Raw genomic sequence first — 18,585 nt, 5'->3', positions numbered from 1 at the left:
CCAGTCTAGGCAATATGGTAAAACCCCGTGTCTACTAAAAATACAAAAATTAGCCAGGCATGGTGGTGCGCGCCTGTAATCCCAGCTACTCAGGAGCCTGAGGCAGAAGAATCACTTGAACCGGGGAGGCAGAGGTTGCACTGAGCCAAGATCCCACCACTGCACTCCAGACTGGGGAAAAAGAGCGAAACTCCGTCTAAAAAAACGAGAAACAAAAAACTCCAAAGAAAACACTTTTCATAAAGGAATGCCTGGACATATTGACTAAAACCATCACAAAATTAAATGAGGTTATTATAAAAGGATGGAAAAGAATTAAAAAAAAATGCTCTTGCAACTTGCCCAGTGCACATTTGTGGATCATAGTCAATAACAGGCTTGATTTCGTTAGCTGCTATGTCCACTTTTCTGGGAAGTAGAACAGAACAGTGATGAACCTGGATCTGGGCTGAGGTTGTAGGATGATATCACAAATGTGCAAAGACATTAGAGCATTCCCTTCCTGGAAACATCCAAGGGTTTAGCATCCTCTTATTAAATAAGACATATGACAACAATAAGCATTTCTTCTGCAGTTGCACTCCCAAAGAACGATCATACACATATCAGTCATGCTAACAGCAGCGGAGATCAATGACCAGTGTATTTTCATGGTCTCCTAAAGGGGAAAAAAATAATCTGTGCTCCCATCTTCCGAAGTTGTTGTTGGACATTAAATGGCGGCTCCACAGTGCTACGGAACTGTACATCTTAGGAAACCAGAATTCGAAATTACTGGCATGCACCTTGGAGAGGGGACACTGGATAAACTCTCCTGTGAGAACTTGTGGGGTTTTTTTTTGTTTGTTTGTTTGAGACAGGTTCTCACTCTGTTGCCCAGGCTGGAGTACAGTAGTGCAATCTTAACTCACTGCAGCCTCAACCTCCAGGGGCTCAAAGCAATCCTTCCATCTCAGCCTCCCAAGTAGCTGGGACTACAAGCATGCACCACCATGCCTGGCTAATTTTTTGTTAATTTTTTTTGTAGAGACAAAGTCTCACCATGTTGCTCAGGCTGGTCTCGAACTCCTGAGCTCAAGCATCCACCCGCCTCGGCCTCCCAAAGTGCAGGGATTACAGCCCTGAGCCACCACACCCAGCCTCCATTGAGAACTTTCTTATAAGAAAATATCACCTAGCTTTTAGGAATTGACAAAGCAAGGGAAAAAAGTGCCTATAAATCTGCAGGGTACTTACTATGTGCCAGACACAGCCCAGGGTGCCATGGCCCTGGAGGGTTCTAGTTTAATGGTTCACGTTAAACAAACAAACAAACAAAAAACAAAAAAAACCTTGGTATTTCTGCTTCATAGACATGCCCTGCAGTTCACTAGACCAAGCCAGCGGTCAGGGTCAAAGAAAAAGACCTGATCATTACTACAAATCACATATTCCAGACCTCACTCCTTTTTCCTCCTCACCATTGGAAAACTAGACCAATAAGCAAAGCAAAAGCCAAGGACTTGGGAAAAAGGAGAAGAAATGGTCATGACCTGATAATAAAACTGAACTTCTAGGCCGGGCCGTGGTGGCTCACGCCTGTAATCCCAGCACTTTGGGAGACTGAGGCGGGCAGATCACGAGGTCAGGAGATTGAGACCATCTTGGCTAACACAGTGAAACCCCGTCTCTACTTAAAAAAACAAAAAAACAAAAAATTAGCTGGACGTGGTGGCGGGCGCCTGTAGTCCCAGCTACTCGGGAGGCTGAGGCAGGAGAATGGCGTGAACCCGGGAGGTGGCGCTTGCAGTGAGCCGAGATCATGCCACTGCACTCCAGCCTAGATGACAGAGCGAGACTCCATCTCAAAACAAACAAACAAAAAACAAAAAAACTGAACTTCTTGATCAAATAAAACCTGCTTTCAGCTTGCCAAGTGAGTTAATATTCTTAATCCTTCAGTATAAACACTGTTTCTACACATTGCATGTGAGGACTGGTGTTCCCAGTTATGTGAGTTGATTTATAAGCTTATCAGCATCATGAACAAATATTTCTTACATAGCCATGGGCATCTTAGCTTTGAACAGACCATGCAGATAACACATCAGGCAGATAACTACACTGCTTAACTATCAAACCTAAGCAACCAAGACGCAGATTAGAGCATTTTCCACTGCATAGAACTGGAAAGGAAAGCCAAAGCCACATACCTATTGCTTTTTCTTTCTTCTGCAAGATTTCCTGTATAATCGGAGGTCTGGTAAACTGGGTTTGTGTTGGGCCTCGTAGAAATCGTGCTAATAGGGAATCTGAAGAAATGAGGACCAATATAAGGCCTGGGATCCTCTCCCTACACCGGAGCAAATGATAATGTGTAATGAAGCTATGGACGCAGGTGAATTTCACATTCTTTCATTTAAACAAAACAAAACAAAAAAGGTGGGTATTGGCCGCCTTTAGCTCAGTGAAAGCATCACCTAGTACAGGTGTCCTCATTTGCTTGACCATAAAATCACCTGAGGCACTTGTTAAAAAATAAAGATTCCTAAGCCTTGCATTTTATGGTTCTGATTTCACCCCAGGTGACCTACTACAATTGAAAAATGCCATGTATTTATATAAGGGAAAAACAGATTGATCTAACAAAGCGAAAGCAGTGTTTCTGTTAAGTTCCCTGGGTTTTGTAGCAGTAGGTGTTTTAGTGGCAATATTTTTACCAACCAGGCCTGAAGCAGTGAACTCAAAAATCTCAATTTTTTAATTAAATAACCTCCCCAAACACCCTCAACCTCCCACCCCACTCCTTTTTAGTGGGAGGGGCTGTCTTTTAGTGAAGGATTCTTGCTTTTCTTTTCCATATTTCATGAGTCTACAGAACTCACAGACTGGATGCCTTTTATTTTAAAAACTTTACTGAATCCATCAGCTTTCAGAAGAGACAATTTCTTTCCAAACCATTCTGAAGATATAAAATTATACCTTAATGAAAAGGACTGTGACCTCAAAAGGAGGTTGTCAAGTCACCCACGTTTCCTTACAACTCCAAGAAGGATTAACAGAAATAAACCTAAATGCTTTGAATGCTTACAACTTTACTGGTGAATTAATTATGTCATTCAGGGACATTCAAAGCAACATAAACTATGTAAACCACTTTCCTAACCGGTCAAAACACACATTTTAAATACATGCTGGTCGGGGGAGATGAAAACTGAGAAAGTTTCATGACTGTGACCTCAACTAACATCTGTAAACTACATCTTTTTCCTCCCTAGAGAATGAAAGCTGATCTATTTACTCCTGGCAGAGAAGAAAGGAGGAAGGACGTCCAGGTGCTACCAGAAAACCATTTGTGAGGACATGGACCAGTGCCAAGGTCACAGCCCACCTGAATAGAACTTGAAATCCAGGCACACCCAGTCCAGGGGAGCCCTGAGTTCTTCCTGAACTTAAACACTGGGTTTAAAAAAAAAAACAAAACTTAACAGTCACAGGTGCGGGGACACTGGTCCCCTGCCTGCTGCGAAGTAGATAACGCGAGGACAGCCTCAAAACAACTCCAGACGCTTCGGGTGCCTGAGCCTCACTCGGTGGGGGCGGCGCAGAGGTCCACGTGCAGTACGCGAGCTGGGGAGGTGCGGGAGCCCGCGCACTGCCCGTGCGCCGCCGACCCACTCACTGCCGCTCGGGGCTTCGGGTTCCCCCCATGCAAAAGGAGGACCATGCTATGTCATCAAGGGCTGATGCGAAGAAGAACCCAGAAGCAGGCGTCAATAAGTAACGAAAGAATAGGGGTGGCCGTGCCTAATATCGTCGCTGCCGTGGCAATTACTGCAACGGAGGCTTGAGAGTTAGGGCGCCAGAAACGCAAACTTTCCAAGGGACCAAACTCATCCAAGCCTCCTAAGGGGCCTGTGGAGACCTCTGCCCGCTCTGGGCCCCGCCGCCTTCCGCGGTCCGCGCCACCTTTCCCGCGGCTGGCTCCAGGCGGGGCGGGGCAGCGGCGGCGCGGGCCGGGCGGCGGGGAAGGGAGGGAGCGCGGTTGCACTCGCGGGCCACTGCCCCCAACGGCTGCGCTGGGCTCGCGGCGCCGTACCCCGAACGCCGCAGCCTCCGCCTCCGCCGCCACCGCCACCGCCACCGCCGTCGCGGCTCCCGGGGCCGCCGAGCCCCGCCGCACTCGCTCCGGGCGGGCTCACCCTCCTCGCGGGACAGGGGGGCGCAGCGCGCAGTCCCGGGGAACCCTCCTCGCCTCGCCGCCGCGCTGGGCCCGGGCCCCCCCTCGCGGCCCCAGCAGGTGGAGGCGCCCCGCGCCCCGCTCCGCAGCCCCCTCCCGCTGCGCGCCAGCCCGCGCGGGCGCAACTTTCTTAAAGGGACAGGTGGCCCGAATCCGCGTCCACCTGGGGCCCCGTCTCTGCCTCCCGGCCCGTCCTCCACTTTGGGGGAGAGAGGGGGTTGCAACAGATCTCTCCGCCCGCCCACGTCTTTTGCCCCAGGCGGGATTGCAAGTTTTAATGCACCCAGCCTCCTTTTGCAACTTAATTCCCTTGGCCGAAATCACCCTCCCACTGCTCCTCAACGCATGCTCTCGGGCATGCAGTTGTTGTCACTGTTGGCAAAGTTTGAAGAGGGGTCCCTACCCCTGCACTCCTCCGCCCCGCCCCCCTCACACACACCCCCCTAGAACCCCGGGGCGTGCAAGGCTCGCGGCTGCTGGGAAACGCCCGCTACAATCCCCTTGACCCTGCCCTGTAACTGACCCTTGGGGAAAAGTCCCCCGCACGGCTACTGCGCATGCTCTGAGCTGGACAGCTCCAGAGAGGGAAATTTAAAAACGGTTCGAGCTGCGACGGCGGCCAAATTGCGGAACGCGAGGGGCGAGCGCGAGGGAGCCCCCCTCCGGAACCCCTGCCCACCCCCGGAGCGCCGGCAGCGGCGGCCCCGCGAGGATCGGCTCCAGGTACCGCCTTGCAGGGTCGGCTTTGCTCCCTCCTCCCGGGCAATGCCGGGCATTGCATTTCCAGGGTAGAGACCCGGGCGCAGGGGCTGCGGGGCCGCCTCCCTCTGCTCCCTTTTCCTCCTTCCTAGGAATCCTTCGATGGCTTTGGGGGCGGAACTGAGCCTTTGGTGGGCTTTTATGTTGGTTCAGGCTTGGAGTTTGAGAAACTTAGGGAACTCAAATATTTTTATTATTTTTTTAAGGCAGTGTTTGTGTGTTGCGGGGATGTGGGTGGTTGGATTGGTTTTCCAGTAAGGGCTTGTGGCATTTCTGAAGGCATTTCAGGGCAGGAGCTTGCGAGGATTATTCCCTTTGCAAGTGGGAATTTGTTCCCCCAGAGAAATACACATGTCACATCCAGCTGCCCTTTATTTTCAAAGTGATCATAACCAAACTGAGGTTGAAAATATAAGGCTTGGAAGGAAATCGTTTTTCTGATTCCTATTTTGTGAGTCCACATTTTCCAGGTTTGACATTTGGATTCTAGAGCTTCCCTTGATCTTCCCCCATTAATTCGAAAGAACCGGGAATTTCATTTCATTCTCTTCATTTGTTTCTAAAACGCTGTAGAATTGCCCTGGGAAAGTGACCTGAGATGCCCAGGAATCCTCTAGAACTTTTTTCTTTAAAGAAAAAAAAAGTGTTCTGTGAGTTGATTGTGCTCCATCTTTCTGAATTGCGGGAAAACTGTGGGTTTCTGCCCTGTCCATATCGTCGCTGATGGGAGCTTTGTTTTCTGCTTGTCTTTTCCCAAGGAGATGATAGAAAGTGACACCTCATCCATAATGTCAGGAATTATTCGAAACTCAGGGCAAAATCACCACCCCTCTCCGCAGGAATACAGGTGAGGGCTCCAACAATAACAAACTATATATTTTTTAATTGCTCAAAGTGTTTGTATGCTGTTTATGGTTTCTGAAACTGCCCAAGAACTATTGTTATGTTCAATTCTGTGATTTTTGCGGGAGAGCTGGAAAGTCTTGATTTCAATGTTGGTCTTGCTAAGGGTGTCTGGGCCACAACCTGGCCCAGTGGGACCACGAAATGCCTGCTGTCTCTTGTCCCCTCCAAAAGAGGTCCGTTTCTGCATTTGATACTGTTTGGGCATCCTGGTGAATGTTAAGATGACAATAGCAGCTACTGCTTCCCCTCCAGTGGCCTTAATGGGGGCTGTGGGAAATGCTCCCCCACCCCCTGCCAAAAAAAACCTTCTGGGAGGAATTGGGTTCTATCCTCCACGGATGTTAAGAAAGTAGTCAGATATGCTAAGTTCTCAGCCAGGCTGTGTGACATTCAGCAAGTCCTTTGCCCTGGGCCTCACTTCCTCATCATTTAATTGATCTTGTTGAAGTAGATGATCTTAAGGTTTCTTCTAGGCCTCATGTGTTTGAAGAGTAAATTAGATGGAAACTGAGGCCTTGAAACAGGGTGAAGCAAGGTATAACTGAGAGGATGCATGGAAGCCTTCAGAGCCCTTCTGTCTTTTTTTGTCTTCAAACCTCATAGCCGAAAAGGCCTTTAGGAGGTCAACCAGTCTGCGCACCCCCTATTTTTTTTACAGTTGGGGAAACTGAGGCCAAGAAAGGCGAAAGGGCTTGTCCGAGGTCTCCAGGAGGGAAAAGGAGGAAAAGGAAGGACCTGGAGTCCCCTCCCGGCCTCTTTCCCCTTGAGGCCAGGGAGCCCTGACCTCGTTTCCAGGGCTCCCCCGACAGAGCAAGCAACATGTCTGTAGGCTGAGGGGGCACAGTCCAGATTACGGAATGGGGACAGGACCAGGGGCTGGCCTGGGAAGAGCAGGCTGTCACCTCCTATCAGCCCTGTTTACCCAGGGTTTGTCTGGCCCCCCCGGGGTCACTGCAACTCACCAGGAGTGCCTGCTGGGACAGACCGCAGCCCGCAATTAGAGGGAGGCTGCTTCCTGAGGGCTGTGGGCCTGGAAGCTGCCTTCTGAGATCCAAACGAGGACACAGATTCAAACAGATATTTGCAGAGAGCCTGCTGTGTGCAGAGCTGGGGCCAGGTACGTGGCAGTTTGCAAGCACCTACTGTGTGCCATCCCCCATCACTCACCTCATCTCGGGAGGTTGCTCTGATGAGCCCTGTTGTATAGGTGAGGAAACTGAGGCTTAGAAAAATGAAATGGCTTCTCCCAAGATCACACAGCCAAGGGCCTCTAGGCTTCCTTCCAGCACTCTCAGGGTTTAAATAATGCCAAGTGATTTAGTGGCAGTGTAAGGGTTAGCAGCTTAGGCTCTCAAGTCCATTATAATCCCAACTTCTCTGGCTACGTGGAGCTCTCTGAGCCTCAGCTTCTTCATCTGTAGAATGGGGATAGAAATAATACCCACTGCATGGAGTTGTTATGACAATTTAGTAATCATTTTTGGCTCTGCCATTCACCAATTATGAGCAGATTCACCTGTGAACTTTCATAGTTTTGTACAATGGGGATAGTAAAAGCTAGCTCTGGAGGGTTAAATGATATATGTATCGTATTATCTATGAAGGCACCTGACACCCAGCAGGCACTGAATATATCCAGGGTGAATCTACTTCTGCCCTCCTAGCTGCAAGCCTGGGCGAGCGCATCCTTCCTCCAGGTTGGCTTTAAGAGCTCAAAGACATTGAATCTTACTGTTGCCTAAAAGCACCCCTTAAAAGCACTGGAGATAGGGGAGTCAGAGAGTGAGAACAATTGCTAGGATTCAGACATGTGCAGGTTCAAAGCCCAGCTTTAGGCAGGGCCGGTGACTTGCTTTCGTTTCTCATCTTTAAAATGGGCATGATCACAGCTCTTCCCTCATGCAGTTGCTGGGAGGATTAAGTAAATAAAGCTTGTAGAGCAAGAAACACATAATCAGTAGTTGCTGTTGCTGTTACCACTTAGTTACATTAGAGAGTCCAGCTTCCCGCAAGAGACGCGTCTATGGAGGGCTCTCACGGTGGGAAGTGGGGAGGAACTTGGAGGGTGGGAGAAACCCTGAATCCAGGTGCCCAGGTGCTGCCCAGGAGGGGCTCCCATCAGACTCAGCCCCGGAGTCTTGACCTCGTTCATCTGGGCCACCCAGCTGACAAACTGTCTGGGGGCACTAAGCAACTGCCCTTCTCCAAAAACAGGGTGGGGCAAGCAGAGAACTTCTTGGGGGCCTGGCAATGCCTAGCCAGTCCACTGCCGAGCTAGCAGGGGTCAGGAGTTGGGGAGTGGGGAGGGGAAGCAGGCCTGTTCCCATCAGCACTGGATCCAGAGGTGCCCAGGCTCCTGGTCTGGCACAAGCCTTTCCTATTCACATGGATTCAAGGCTGGTTTTTGTTTTGTTTGTTTGTTTTTGGTTTTTTTACTTGTTTTTTTTGTGTGTGTGTGAGTCACTCTGTCACCTAGGCTGGAGTGCAGTGGTGTGAACTCAGTTCACTGCAACCTCCGCCTCCTGGGCTCAAGCAATTCTCCTGCCTCAGCCTCCCTAATAGGTGGGATTACAGGCGAGAGCAACCGTGCCTGGCTAATTTTTTATTTTTAGTAGAGACAGGGTTTTGCCATGTTGGTCAGGCTGGTCTCAAACTCCTGACCTCAAGTGATCCACTTGCCTCGACGTCCCTCCAAAGTGCTGGGATTATAGGCGTGAGCCACCGTGCCCAGCAGTGTTTTCTTATATCCAACAGCCAGAGTATCCAGAAGGCAAAATAACATAATAATAATAATAACAACAATAATAATAGCAGCTCGTGGTTTCTTAACCTTTTACTGCCTGCCTTCCCTGTGCTCTTGGCTTTTGGCATAAATCCCCATCAAATCCCATCAAATCCCCAAAACCACCCCATGAGGGTAGAACTCTTGGGCCCATTTGGTGAATGAGGAAACCAAGGCTGAGCCTGTTTAAATGGCTTAACAAGATGGCACAGCTCATCATGGGTACAGTGGAGACTTGGCCCCAAAGTGGTTGCACCCTGAGAGTATTTGTAACCACCATTTGTGACCACTGGCCCAAAGTCCCACTGGCCATGAGCACGGGTGTTGGAACAGAATAAGCTGCTGCATCACCTCACCTCAGTGTGACCCTGGAGTAGTCACTGCCTCTCTCTGAGCCTCAGGTTCTTCATCAGTGAAATGGAGCCACCCAATTTGCAGGTTTGCTGGGAGGATTCTGCACTTCGAATGGGTCAAGGCACTCAGAGGGGCCTGGGAGAGAGTGCTTTCTTGCAGAGGGGGTTTTATGATTACACAGTGACTTCCCACTTCCAACCACTCCCATTTTTCTCCCCAAATAGTAGCCCAGGAAAAGTTTATGGGCTTCTCATTCGCCCTCCCACATCCCAGAGAAGGACTCCAAGGACCACTTAGGCTGTGGGTCCAGCCTCTCATGCAGCCGCCTGGCTCTCCATCCCCCTGGGGCTGAGTTTGGCCGTTAATTTTCAATGGCTGTGTGCAGGAGGGCGGGGGCAGCAGCTAGAGGCGGCTGCCCTGTCCCTGGGGAGCTGTCAGGAGTCAGTGGCGGGGCCTAGACAGCAAATTGGCAGCAGCCTCTCAGCCCTGCTGCTGATGAAGGGGCAGGGGACCGGGGGTGGTCCTGACCTCTTGGGCAACGGTAAACAGGGCTCATGCTCAATGTGGGTTAGCTGGATTTCTCTCTAGCTCAGGGGGTGGGAGGAAAGTCCACCCTTAGAGGTGCTAAAACAGTTATTAAGTATCTACTGTGTGCCAGGCACCTGCAAAACATCTTAGCAAGGGCAGCATCCCATTTCATCTTTTTATTTCTTTCTTTCTTTCCTTCTTTCTTTCTCTTTCTTTCTTTCTTTCTTTTTCTTTCTCTTTCTTTTCTTTTCTTTCTTTTTTTTTTTTTTTGACGGAGTCTGGCTCTATCGTCCAGGCTGGAGTGCAGTGGCGCGACCTCAGCTCACTGCAACTTCCACTTCCTGGGTTCCAGCAATTCTCCTGCCTCAGCCTCCTGAGTAGCTGGGATTACAGACGCCCATCACCACGCCCAGCTAATTTTTGTATTTTTAGTAGAGATGGGGTTTCACCAGGTTGTCCAGGCTGGTCTTCAACACCTGATCTTAAGTGATCCGCCTGCCTCAGCCTCCCAAAGTGCTGGGATTACAGGCGTGCCACTTTTTTATAGTAACAACCATGAGACAGGTACTGACATTATCCCAATCTACAGGTAAGGATACTGAGGCCAAGAGACATGACTTGCTCAAAGGCACACATTTATGAAGGGGCAGAACTTATATTATTAATCACCTGCCCCCACCTTTTAGAATTTATTCTAGAGGTCAGGTCCAACAAGCTCCTTTTACAGATTGGGAAACTGAGGCCCAGTGAGATGACGGAAGGCAGGCTTCTGGCTTCTTGGACCCTCACCTTCTCCCAGGGCCACAAGGCTCAGTGGTCCTCCTTCTGGATCCTCGTGCTGGATGTTCACTTCCCAAAATCTCAGTCCCTGCTTTAAGAAATGAGGCGACCTTGGGGGAAAGCCCTTCCTCTCTCTGGATGGTGGTTCTCTTATCTGTGGACTGCAATGCTGGGCACACAGTAGATAAAAGTTAATACATATGTACTGGATAGATGGATGAATGGACAAATATCACATGAAAATAACACATCCATGGAAATACAGGGAGGCTTCATGCTCAAGGGATGATAAATTTCTCTTGAACCCACACTGCGTGTGGGGATAGTTTAACCCATATCAGGTGGCTTCACCCATCAGTTGTGATCTCCTTGGAAGGGGCTCCGTTTCTCAGGGGCAGTAACCATCCCGATGTCTTCCCATCCCTTCACCCTCAGGGTGGAGAGAACAGCTCCTCAGGTGACCTTATGGGCAAGGAAGAGAGGTAGCCTCTCTGTGGTCCGACTCTTTCCCGGTCTTGCAGTTTCATCCCTAAAAAACACATGTGTGCATGCACTCACACACACATGCACATTCTAAGTCCCAAGCCAACACTTGTTCTAGAAAGGAAAGATTCTTTTATCCAAATTCCTAATCAAATCATTTCACACTACACTGACCCTTGGCCAAGCTGGGAATTTCTGAGCTTGCTAAATTGTATTTGATTTTCTTTTTCCTGCACATGGTTACAAAAGATGTGTTAGCTAAATAAACACCTCCATGAAATGCTTAATCCCTTTTTGTGTAATGGTTGGATTGGGAACAAGAACAGCTTTCAGTGATGTAACAGTTTCTTACCCACCACATCTCAAGAAGGCAGGCAAAACCTTGTTGTAATCAGGGCGGAGTTGCCGCCCAGGTAGGGCGGGACATGTCTCTGAATCTCTGGAATGGTGACCTAACCCCCACCCCCAGGCAATATTTGTCAGGCAGACCCCTCCTAAATGACAACGCAGAGGAGAGAATGAAGTGGGAAGAGAGAAATGTGGCCTGAGCACCTACTACTATGTGTCTGGCTTTGTCTTAGAGGTTACCTGATCTTATCCTCACATCTGCCCCCTGTGGTGAGAATTATTATTATTCCATTTTACTTATGAGGAAACTGCAGCACAGAGAGGTGAAGTGACTTCCCCCAAATCACACAGCTATGAAGGGGTTGAGATGGGATTTCAACTAAACTCAAGATGGATATTCTTTCCTCTGTACAATTGCTGTATCAACCTAAGGAATCCCAAGGTAGGAAGTAAAGAGTTAATTGTGGTCTCTGGACTTCAGCTATGTAGGCAAGGATTTCCACAGAAACCATAATCCATCCATAAATATGTGTGACCCTGTGTGGGCACCTGCCAGGCTCTATGGCAAGTTCATTGCATTTCACCTTTATGGCAACAATCACGGGACAGTGGCCGTGGGGGTCCAGTTCACATTGGGGGGACAAATATTTGTCAAATGAAAGGCTCAGAGCTGGCTGCTATGGGTCTTGTAATGAGGTGTAAGACACATCCCTCTTTGTCCTCTTGGCATTTAGTATCTAGAAGGGAGGAGTGGGTAAGAACAGATGCCTGGGTTACATTAGTGGGTGATCATGAGTGGTCTGTGCTACGTGTAGATACTGACAGCACTAACCATTTCAGGAGAAGGGAAAACTGGGAGATGCTGAACTGGTCTGGGAGGGCTTCCTGGAGGAGGTGTATTTAAGCTGGGCAGGAAATGAATGGAGATTGAAGAATGCAAGATATGTTGGGGCTGGGCTGGGCTGAGGACTCTTCCTCCCTTTCTGACTCTAGCTTTCATACTTGAGAGTATGTAATAGATGCCCACAGGGTGTCAGGTCCTATGCCAGGTGCTAAACAAAATAGAGGGCCTCCTGGTCCTTGCCATCCTATGGCAGAAAGACTGGAAACATGTATAAGTAAATATCTCATTGCAAAATAAGTATTCTGTGGACACACACAGGAAGAGATAGGGAGGGCCTGGGAGGGCCTCTTGCAGGAGAGATCATTTAGGCTGAGAAAGAGCCAGCTATAAATGAGTGCATGGAACAGCATTCCAGGCAGAGGGAACAGTGTGTACAGTGATCTTAAGATGAGTGAGAATTAGAATGTTTGAGGAACTGGGAGATGGACAGGTTGGTAGAGCAGAGAGGATGGAAGGAGAGAGGTGGGGAAGGAGATGGCCGAGTGCCAGGTCAAGGTGAGGAGCTTGACTCTCACTCCCTTGGTGGGTTTTAAGGACAATGACAGGTTCCAATGTCCCTTGTAAGAGGTCACTTTGGCTGCTGGGTGTTAAATCCATTCCACAAACGGTTCTCCAGTGCCTACCTGGAGCCAAACATGGCACCTATGGTTTGCCTACCCCGAACTAAGAGTCAGGCTCTGTTCTCACCTCTGTTCGGCACACGAGGATGCTGGGGTTCAAAGGGCATTGAGTTATCTGCCCAAGACTTCCCCATTAAGAGTGGAGCTGGACTGGAATGCAGGTCTCCCTGGTCCCTGTCCTCCTGTTCCCTGCCGGTTTCTTTCCTCCCTCCAGCAACACAACTGATTAAGGACATTGTCCATTAAAGTGGGTTGGGTTGATCTCCCAGTCAGCGTAGGATGGAAGCCATGGATTCCAGTGGTGTCTTGCCTTGCCCAGAGCTACCACAGGGTCCCCTGACAAGTGACTGTGACACCATGGGGATACCTGGCAGCTGGATTTTTTTATTTTCTATTTTTTATTTTTATTTTTTTAGAGACAGGGTCTTGCTCTGTCTCCCAGGCTGGAGTGCAGCAGCGTAATCATAACTCACTGCAGCCTCAAACTTGTGGGCTCAAACAATCCTCCTGCCTCAGCCTCCTAAGTAGCTGGGACCATAGGCATGCATCACCATGCCTGGCTAATTTAAAAAATGTTTGTAGAGGCAAGGTGTCAGTACGTTGTCCAGGCTGGTCTTGAACTCCTGGCCTCAAGTGATCCTCCTGCGTCAGCCTCCCAAAGTGCTGGGATTACAAGCATGAGCCATCATGCCTGGACACACCCTGATTTTTTAAATAAATGATATGATGAGGGTTTGCCCTTCCTGCATTTCAACCAAACTGGTAGAGCAGCTGAGTGAAGAGGCTCCAGGCTCTGAGTGCGTCCCTGGTTCAAATCCCAGCTCCTTTGCAGATATGCTATGTGGCTGAGACATGTCACTCATCTCTCTGGGCCTCAGCCATCCCATCCGTGAAATGAGGATGACAGGTAGCTGTCCCCACAGGCTCTTGGGAGACTGGAGAGTTTTGGACCTAGGGGGTTGGCAGGAAGGTGGCATCCCATGCAGGGGTCTCTCCTGTGCATTCTGGCGTCAATCAGAAAGTTATCTCCTTGGATGCGGACAGTTGCTTCTGCTTGCCAGAACAGTGCCTGGCAAGTGAGAGTTCAAGAAATGCTGTGGAATAAAGCAGACACTTCCCGAGTGCCGGACACCCTGCTGTTGGCTGTCTTCACGGGGCCTATTTCTCCATACTCTTCAGGAGATGTTTACTATAATGGGACCACCACCACTGGGGTGAGCGGCCTACCTGTGTGCCTTCCTTCAATCCTCACCATTCCTCGTGAGATGGATGAGCACTCCCATTTTACAGATGTGCAAACTGAGGCTCAGAGAGGCAGACAGCTGCAGACAATTCTCACAGCTGCTAAGTGGCCAGATCTAGGCCTGGCTGACCCCAAAGCCTACCTGGGTGACCACTCCACTGCAGTGCCACAGAGAGAGCAAAGGGGGACCCGGGGCTGGGCTGCCCCGCTGGGATGGGCTTAGGATGTGGCATTGCAGAACTCACAAGGGCACACAGGTAACACCCGTGAAGTAATAAGCACATAGTAGGTACTTGGGAAATGGATTACACCAATGATAGAGTGTTATTCTGACATTGATGTTCCCAGGGTGCCACCTCAATCCTTGCCCGGATCTGTCTCAGACCTTGAATGCTCCATGTATTCCGTCCCTTCAAAAGGGGACCCAACCCTTCAGCATCCCCCTACTTCCTGGCAGAGGGGGGACTGCCTAAAGGGGCTCTAGTGGCATCCCAGATGAGGAAATCGAGGCCCAAGGAGGGAGGTGCTGAAGCAGCTACCGGGGGCTGCTGAAACTTGGGGATTTGGCGAGGTCACCTGGCTTGACCTCACCTTTCCTATCTGTTAAAGGGGGTGATGAAGCCTCTAGGGTCTGTGGGCATGTGCATGTGTGCGTTTACATGCACGTGTGTGTTGTGTGTGCATATGTGTGTTGTGCGTGTGCACGTGTGGTGTGTGCACACATATGTGTGCATCCGTGTGCGTAGTGTGCATGCGTGCGTGTGTGTGTCTGTGTGCATATGCGTTTTGATAAGGAAAAATATGCATCTGCAAAAGGCTGAGCTTTGAAAAGCAAGAAGCGTCCTTGGGGGCGGGGGAAGTTGCTGGTGAACTATTGAATTCGGGGAGACTCTGGAGCACCAGATAGGTCTTTTATGTTCTTTTTGCCCAAAAAGCTCTCTGCTCACCAATGAGGACTCCCTGTGGGTGACAGATCACCCACGTAGTTTGAGAAAGACACATTGTCAGGAGTCACCCTGGGGACCCCTGAACTAATAGTTCTGCCTCCCTTTTCAGCAGACCAGATGCCTCATCTGATCTGATGCTTAAATAAATTATTGATGAACTGTTGTCATTTTCTCTCAGGCAACTCCCTTAGGGTAGCTGCTATTATTATTCCCACTGTCTACACAGTGAAACTGAGGCCCAGGGCAGATAAGTCACCAGCCCCAGGTCACGCAGCCAGGAGGAGCTCACACCTGTGGCCCTGAGGGACCCTCTACTCTGTTGCTGCTGCTTTATAGTTGGGGAAATTGAGGTCTGGAGAAGGAAAGGTGCTTGCCCAAGATGATGGAACTTTGGAAATGCTCCCAGGGGGTTCACCTGCAGGTTTCTCCCACAAATGTCGGGGTCTTTGCATCAAAAGGAACCCAAATGTCGGGGTCTTTGCATCAAAAGCAACCTTAGAAGGGCTGGGCGTGGTGGCTCACACCTGTAATCCCAGCACTTTGGGAGGCCGAGGTGGGCGGATCAGCTAAGGTCAGGAATTCGAGACCAGCCTGGCCAACGTGGTGAAACTCTCTCTCTACTAAAAATGCCAAAAATTAGCTGGATGTAGTGGTGGGTGCCTGTAATTCCAACTACTCAGGAGACCGAGACAGGAGAATTCCTTGAACCCGGGAGGCGGAGGTTGCAGTGAGCCGAGATCATGCCATTGCACTCCATTGGAGAAGAGCGAAACTCCATGTCAAAAACAAAAACAAAACAAAACAAAGCAAAAAAAAAAAAAAAAAAAACCTGAAACAAAAGGAACCGTACAGGTTGCTTGGGCTCATCTTTCATCCAGCAGGGGCCTGGCAGTTCATCCCCTCGGCTACTGCTTGGACAGGTCTGGGACGGGGGGCTCACAACTTTGTGAGTTGCCCTAATGCACAGCTCCTGTTTACAGAGCTCTTCCCTGCAACCTCCTTGCTGGTGGTGGGGATGGCGATGGGGGACTCCTTTTATAATGAAACATACTAAAACTCAAAATTCCATGGAATCATCTCCTTAAATTTCCAGATCTAAATCAAATTTCTAGTTGTTTTAAGGCAATGTAAGAACACCACAGATTTTTTCCATCAAGATGGAAAAGATTGTTTCAGATCACTGCCACCTAGAACTTTCTCCACTGATGGAGATATTTCATATCTGCACTGGCCATGTGTGACCATTCAGCACTTCAAACGTGGCTGATGGGCCAAGGAACCAAATCTGTACATTTGATTTTATTTCAATGAATTTAAATGTAAATAGCTGCTTGTGCCTGCCTATTGGGGAGACACTGCGAGGATTTTCTAGACATCATAGAGCAGCAGTCTCAGCCTTTTTGGCACCAGGGATTGGTTTTGTGAAAGAGAATTTTTCCATGGACCGGGTGAAGGAAGGGGGATGGTTTCGGGATGAAACTGTTTCACCTCATATCATCCGACATTAGATTCTCATAAGGAGGCTGGGCACCGTGGCTCACGCCTGTAATCCCAGCACTTTGGGAGGCCAAGGTGGGTGGATGACTTGAGGTCAGGAGTTCAAGGCCAGCCAGGCCAATGTGGTGAAACCCCATCTCTACTAAAAATGCAAAGACTGAGCTGGGCATGGTGGCGCCTGTAATCCCAGTTACTTGGGAGTCTGAGACAGGAGAATCACTTGAACCCAGGAGGTGAAGGTTGCAGTGAGCCAAGATCATGCCACTGCACTCCAGCCTGGGCGACAAGAGCAAGCCCCTGTCTCAAGAAAACAAAATAAAACAAAACAAAAAGATTCTCATAAGGAGTGGACAACCTAAATCTCTTGCATGTGCAGTTCACAATAGGGTTTACTCTCCCGTGAGAATCTAATGCCGCTGCTGATCTGACAGGAGGTGGAGCTCAGGCACCTGCTACTCACCTCCTTCTGTGCAGCCCGGTTCGTAACAGGCCACGGACCAGTACTGGTCCTCAGCCTGGAGGTTGTTGACCTCTGTAATAGAGCACACTTCTTCAGCCAGGGAGAAAAGGACAGGGTTGTTGTGGCCAACCCAGTCTCTGGAGGTGGATGTCCTGGTTCCACCGCTCCCTGGCTGGGTGACCCTAGACAGGCCTGTTCCTCTCTGGCCTCAGTGTTCTCGTCTGGCAAATGGGAAGGTGGTGACGATAACAATCCCTGCCTGATCAGGCTCTTGCAAGGATGATGTGAGATCCAGTGAGAAAGTGGCTTTAGCTCAGGGCTGGGCGCACACCGGGGGCTTGTCCACCCCATGCCACATCCATGGGGGGACAGCTGACCCCAGGGGAGTGTGGGTGGAGCAACCAGAATGCTGGGTCTGTTTGCTCATCTGTGTTCATCTGTGGGTACTTGTGGAGCAGCCTTTGTGTGCCTGGCCCTGTGCTGGGCACTGGGAGTTTGGCTCCTCCCCTGGGGGCATGAGGGTCCTTGCTTCAGCATCAGGGTCTCTGGGGGCTGCCTGCACCCAGCAGGGGACTCAACCCCTGTCCTGTCCTGTCTCCTCCCTGCCAGACCCTTAGGGACCCTCAAGACCTGAAGGTGTAGCCCCTGCCCTCCCTGGGGCCACCAGTTGGGCTCAGAAGAAAATTGTGACCAACTAGAGCGCTCCCTGGGGCTCAGAGAAATCGGGAATCCAATGGGGAGACACTGAAAGGTGCAGAGAGGGAGAAGGAAAGGCATCCTTTGTGAGGGAACAGAAGGCGCGGAGACACAGAGGAAGGCACACAGAGAAGGGGGGAAGGACATTTGGCCCCAGCCGGGATCTTCAGTGCAACGGAGGCTTGTCACACACCACACCTGAGTGAGAGCACGGGGGTCACCTGAACAGGTTGGAGGGCGGGGTGGGGCCACAGCTCCCCAGCACGGGGTGCGCAGGAACCACCTGAGGCTGGGGGATGCGTTAGTTGCAGGTACCCGGCCTCTTCCCCAGAAAGCCTGGCTCAGTGCCTCTGGGTGACCCAGCAGCAGGGCTGCTACCATGCAGGGGACTGTGGGTGAGTGGGGTGGAGACAGGTCCATGGGAGATCGGGGACCCTGGACGCCATGTCAGAGAAGGGGGAAGAGGAGAGGATAGGCACTTATCAGAGCTCTTGTGGGTGCTCTGCCTTCATCATTGTTGCTCCCATTCTGCAGATGAGGAAACTGAGGCTCAGGAAGGTTAGGAAGCACATCAGATGCCACCAAACCTGAAGGGCAGGGCTGGGACTTCCTTCTAGGGCCCCTCAGTTACAGTGACAGACACAGAAGAAGAGAAGGGGAGTCAGAGATGGAGGGAGAGTGGAGGAAGCGGGTGGAAGGAGTTGGGTCTTCTTTTTCTTTTTGAGACAGTATCTTGCTCTGTCGCCCAGGCTGGAGTGCAGTGGCATGATCTTGGCTCACTGCAACCTCCGCCTCCTAGGTTCAAGCAATTCTCCTGCCTCAGCCTCCCGAGTAGCTGGGATTACAGGCGCACGCCGCCGTGCCCAGCTACTTTTTGTATTTTTAGTAGAGACAGAGTTTCGCCATGTTGGCCAGGCTGGTCTCAAACTCCTGACCTCAGGTGATCTGCCTGGCTTGGCCTCCCAAAGTGCTGGGATTACAGGCATGAGCCACCACACCCGGCCAGAGTTGGGTCTTTGCAGTTGATTCTTCTCAAAGCCTCCTCTGGAGGTGACCCTA

At 50.3% G+C, this 18,585-nt stretch overlaps 1 protein-coding gene across 2 annotated transcripts in view; it reads left to right on the top strand.

Annotated features, from left to right (window-relative positions):
* Positions 1 to 4,776: 4,776 nt before the first annotated feature.
* FOXN4 (forkhead box N4) overlaps positions 4,777 to 18,585 on the top strand; it is a 31,276-nt gene continuing 17,467 nt past the window's right edge. Inside the window, exons 1-2 of one of the 2 annotated variants that reach the window (XM_034934427.3) lie at positions 4,777 to 4,942; positions 5,737 to 5,825. In XM_034934427.3, the coding sequence (XP_034790318.2) occupies positions 5,740 to 5,825 (86 nt within the window). In that variant the 5' untranslated portion in view covers positions 4,777 to 4,942; positions 5,737 to 5,739. The remainder of the gene's footprint in view (positions 4,943 to 5,736; positions 5,826 to 18,585) is intronic. The other variant, XM_055096095.1, reaches the window with a different exon arrangement.

Source organism: Pan paniscus, chromosome 10, assembly GCF_029289425.2.
Source record: "Pan paniscus chromosome 10, NHGRI_mPanPan1-v2.0_pri, whole genome shotgun sequence".
NCBI lineage: Eukaryota > Metazoa > Chordata > Mammalia > Primates > Hominidae > Pan > Pan paniscus.
This window is presented reverse-complemented; position numbering and strand designations above follow the sequence as displayed.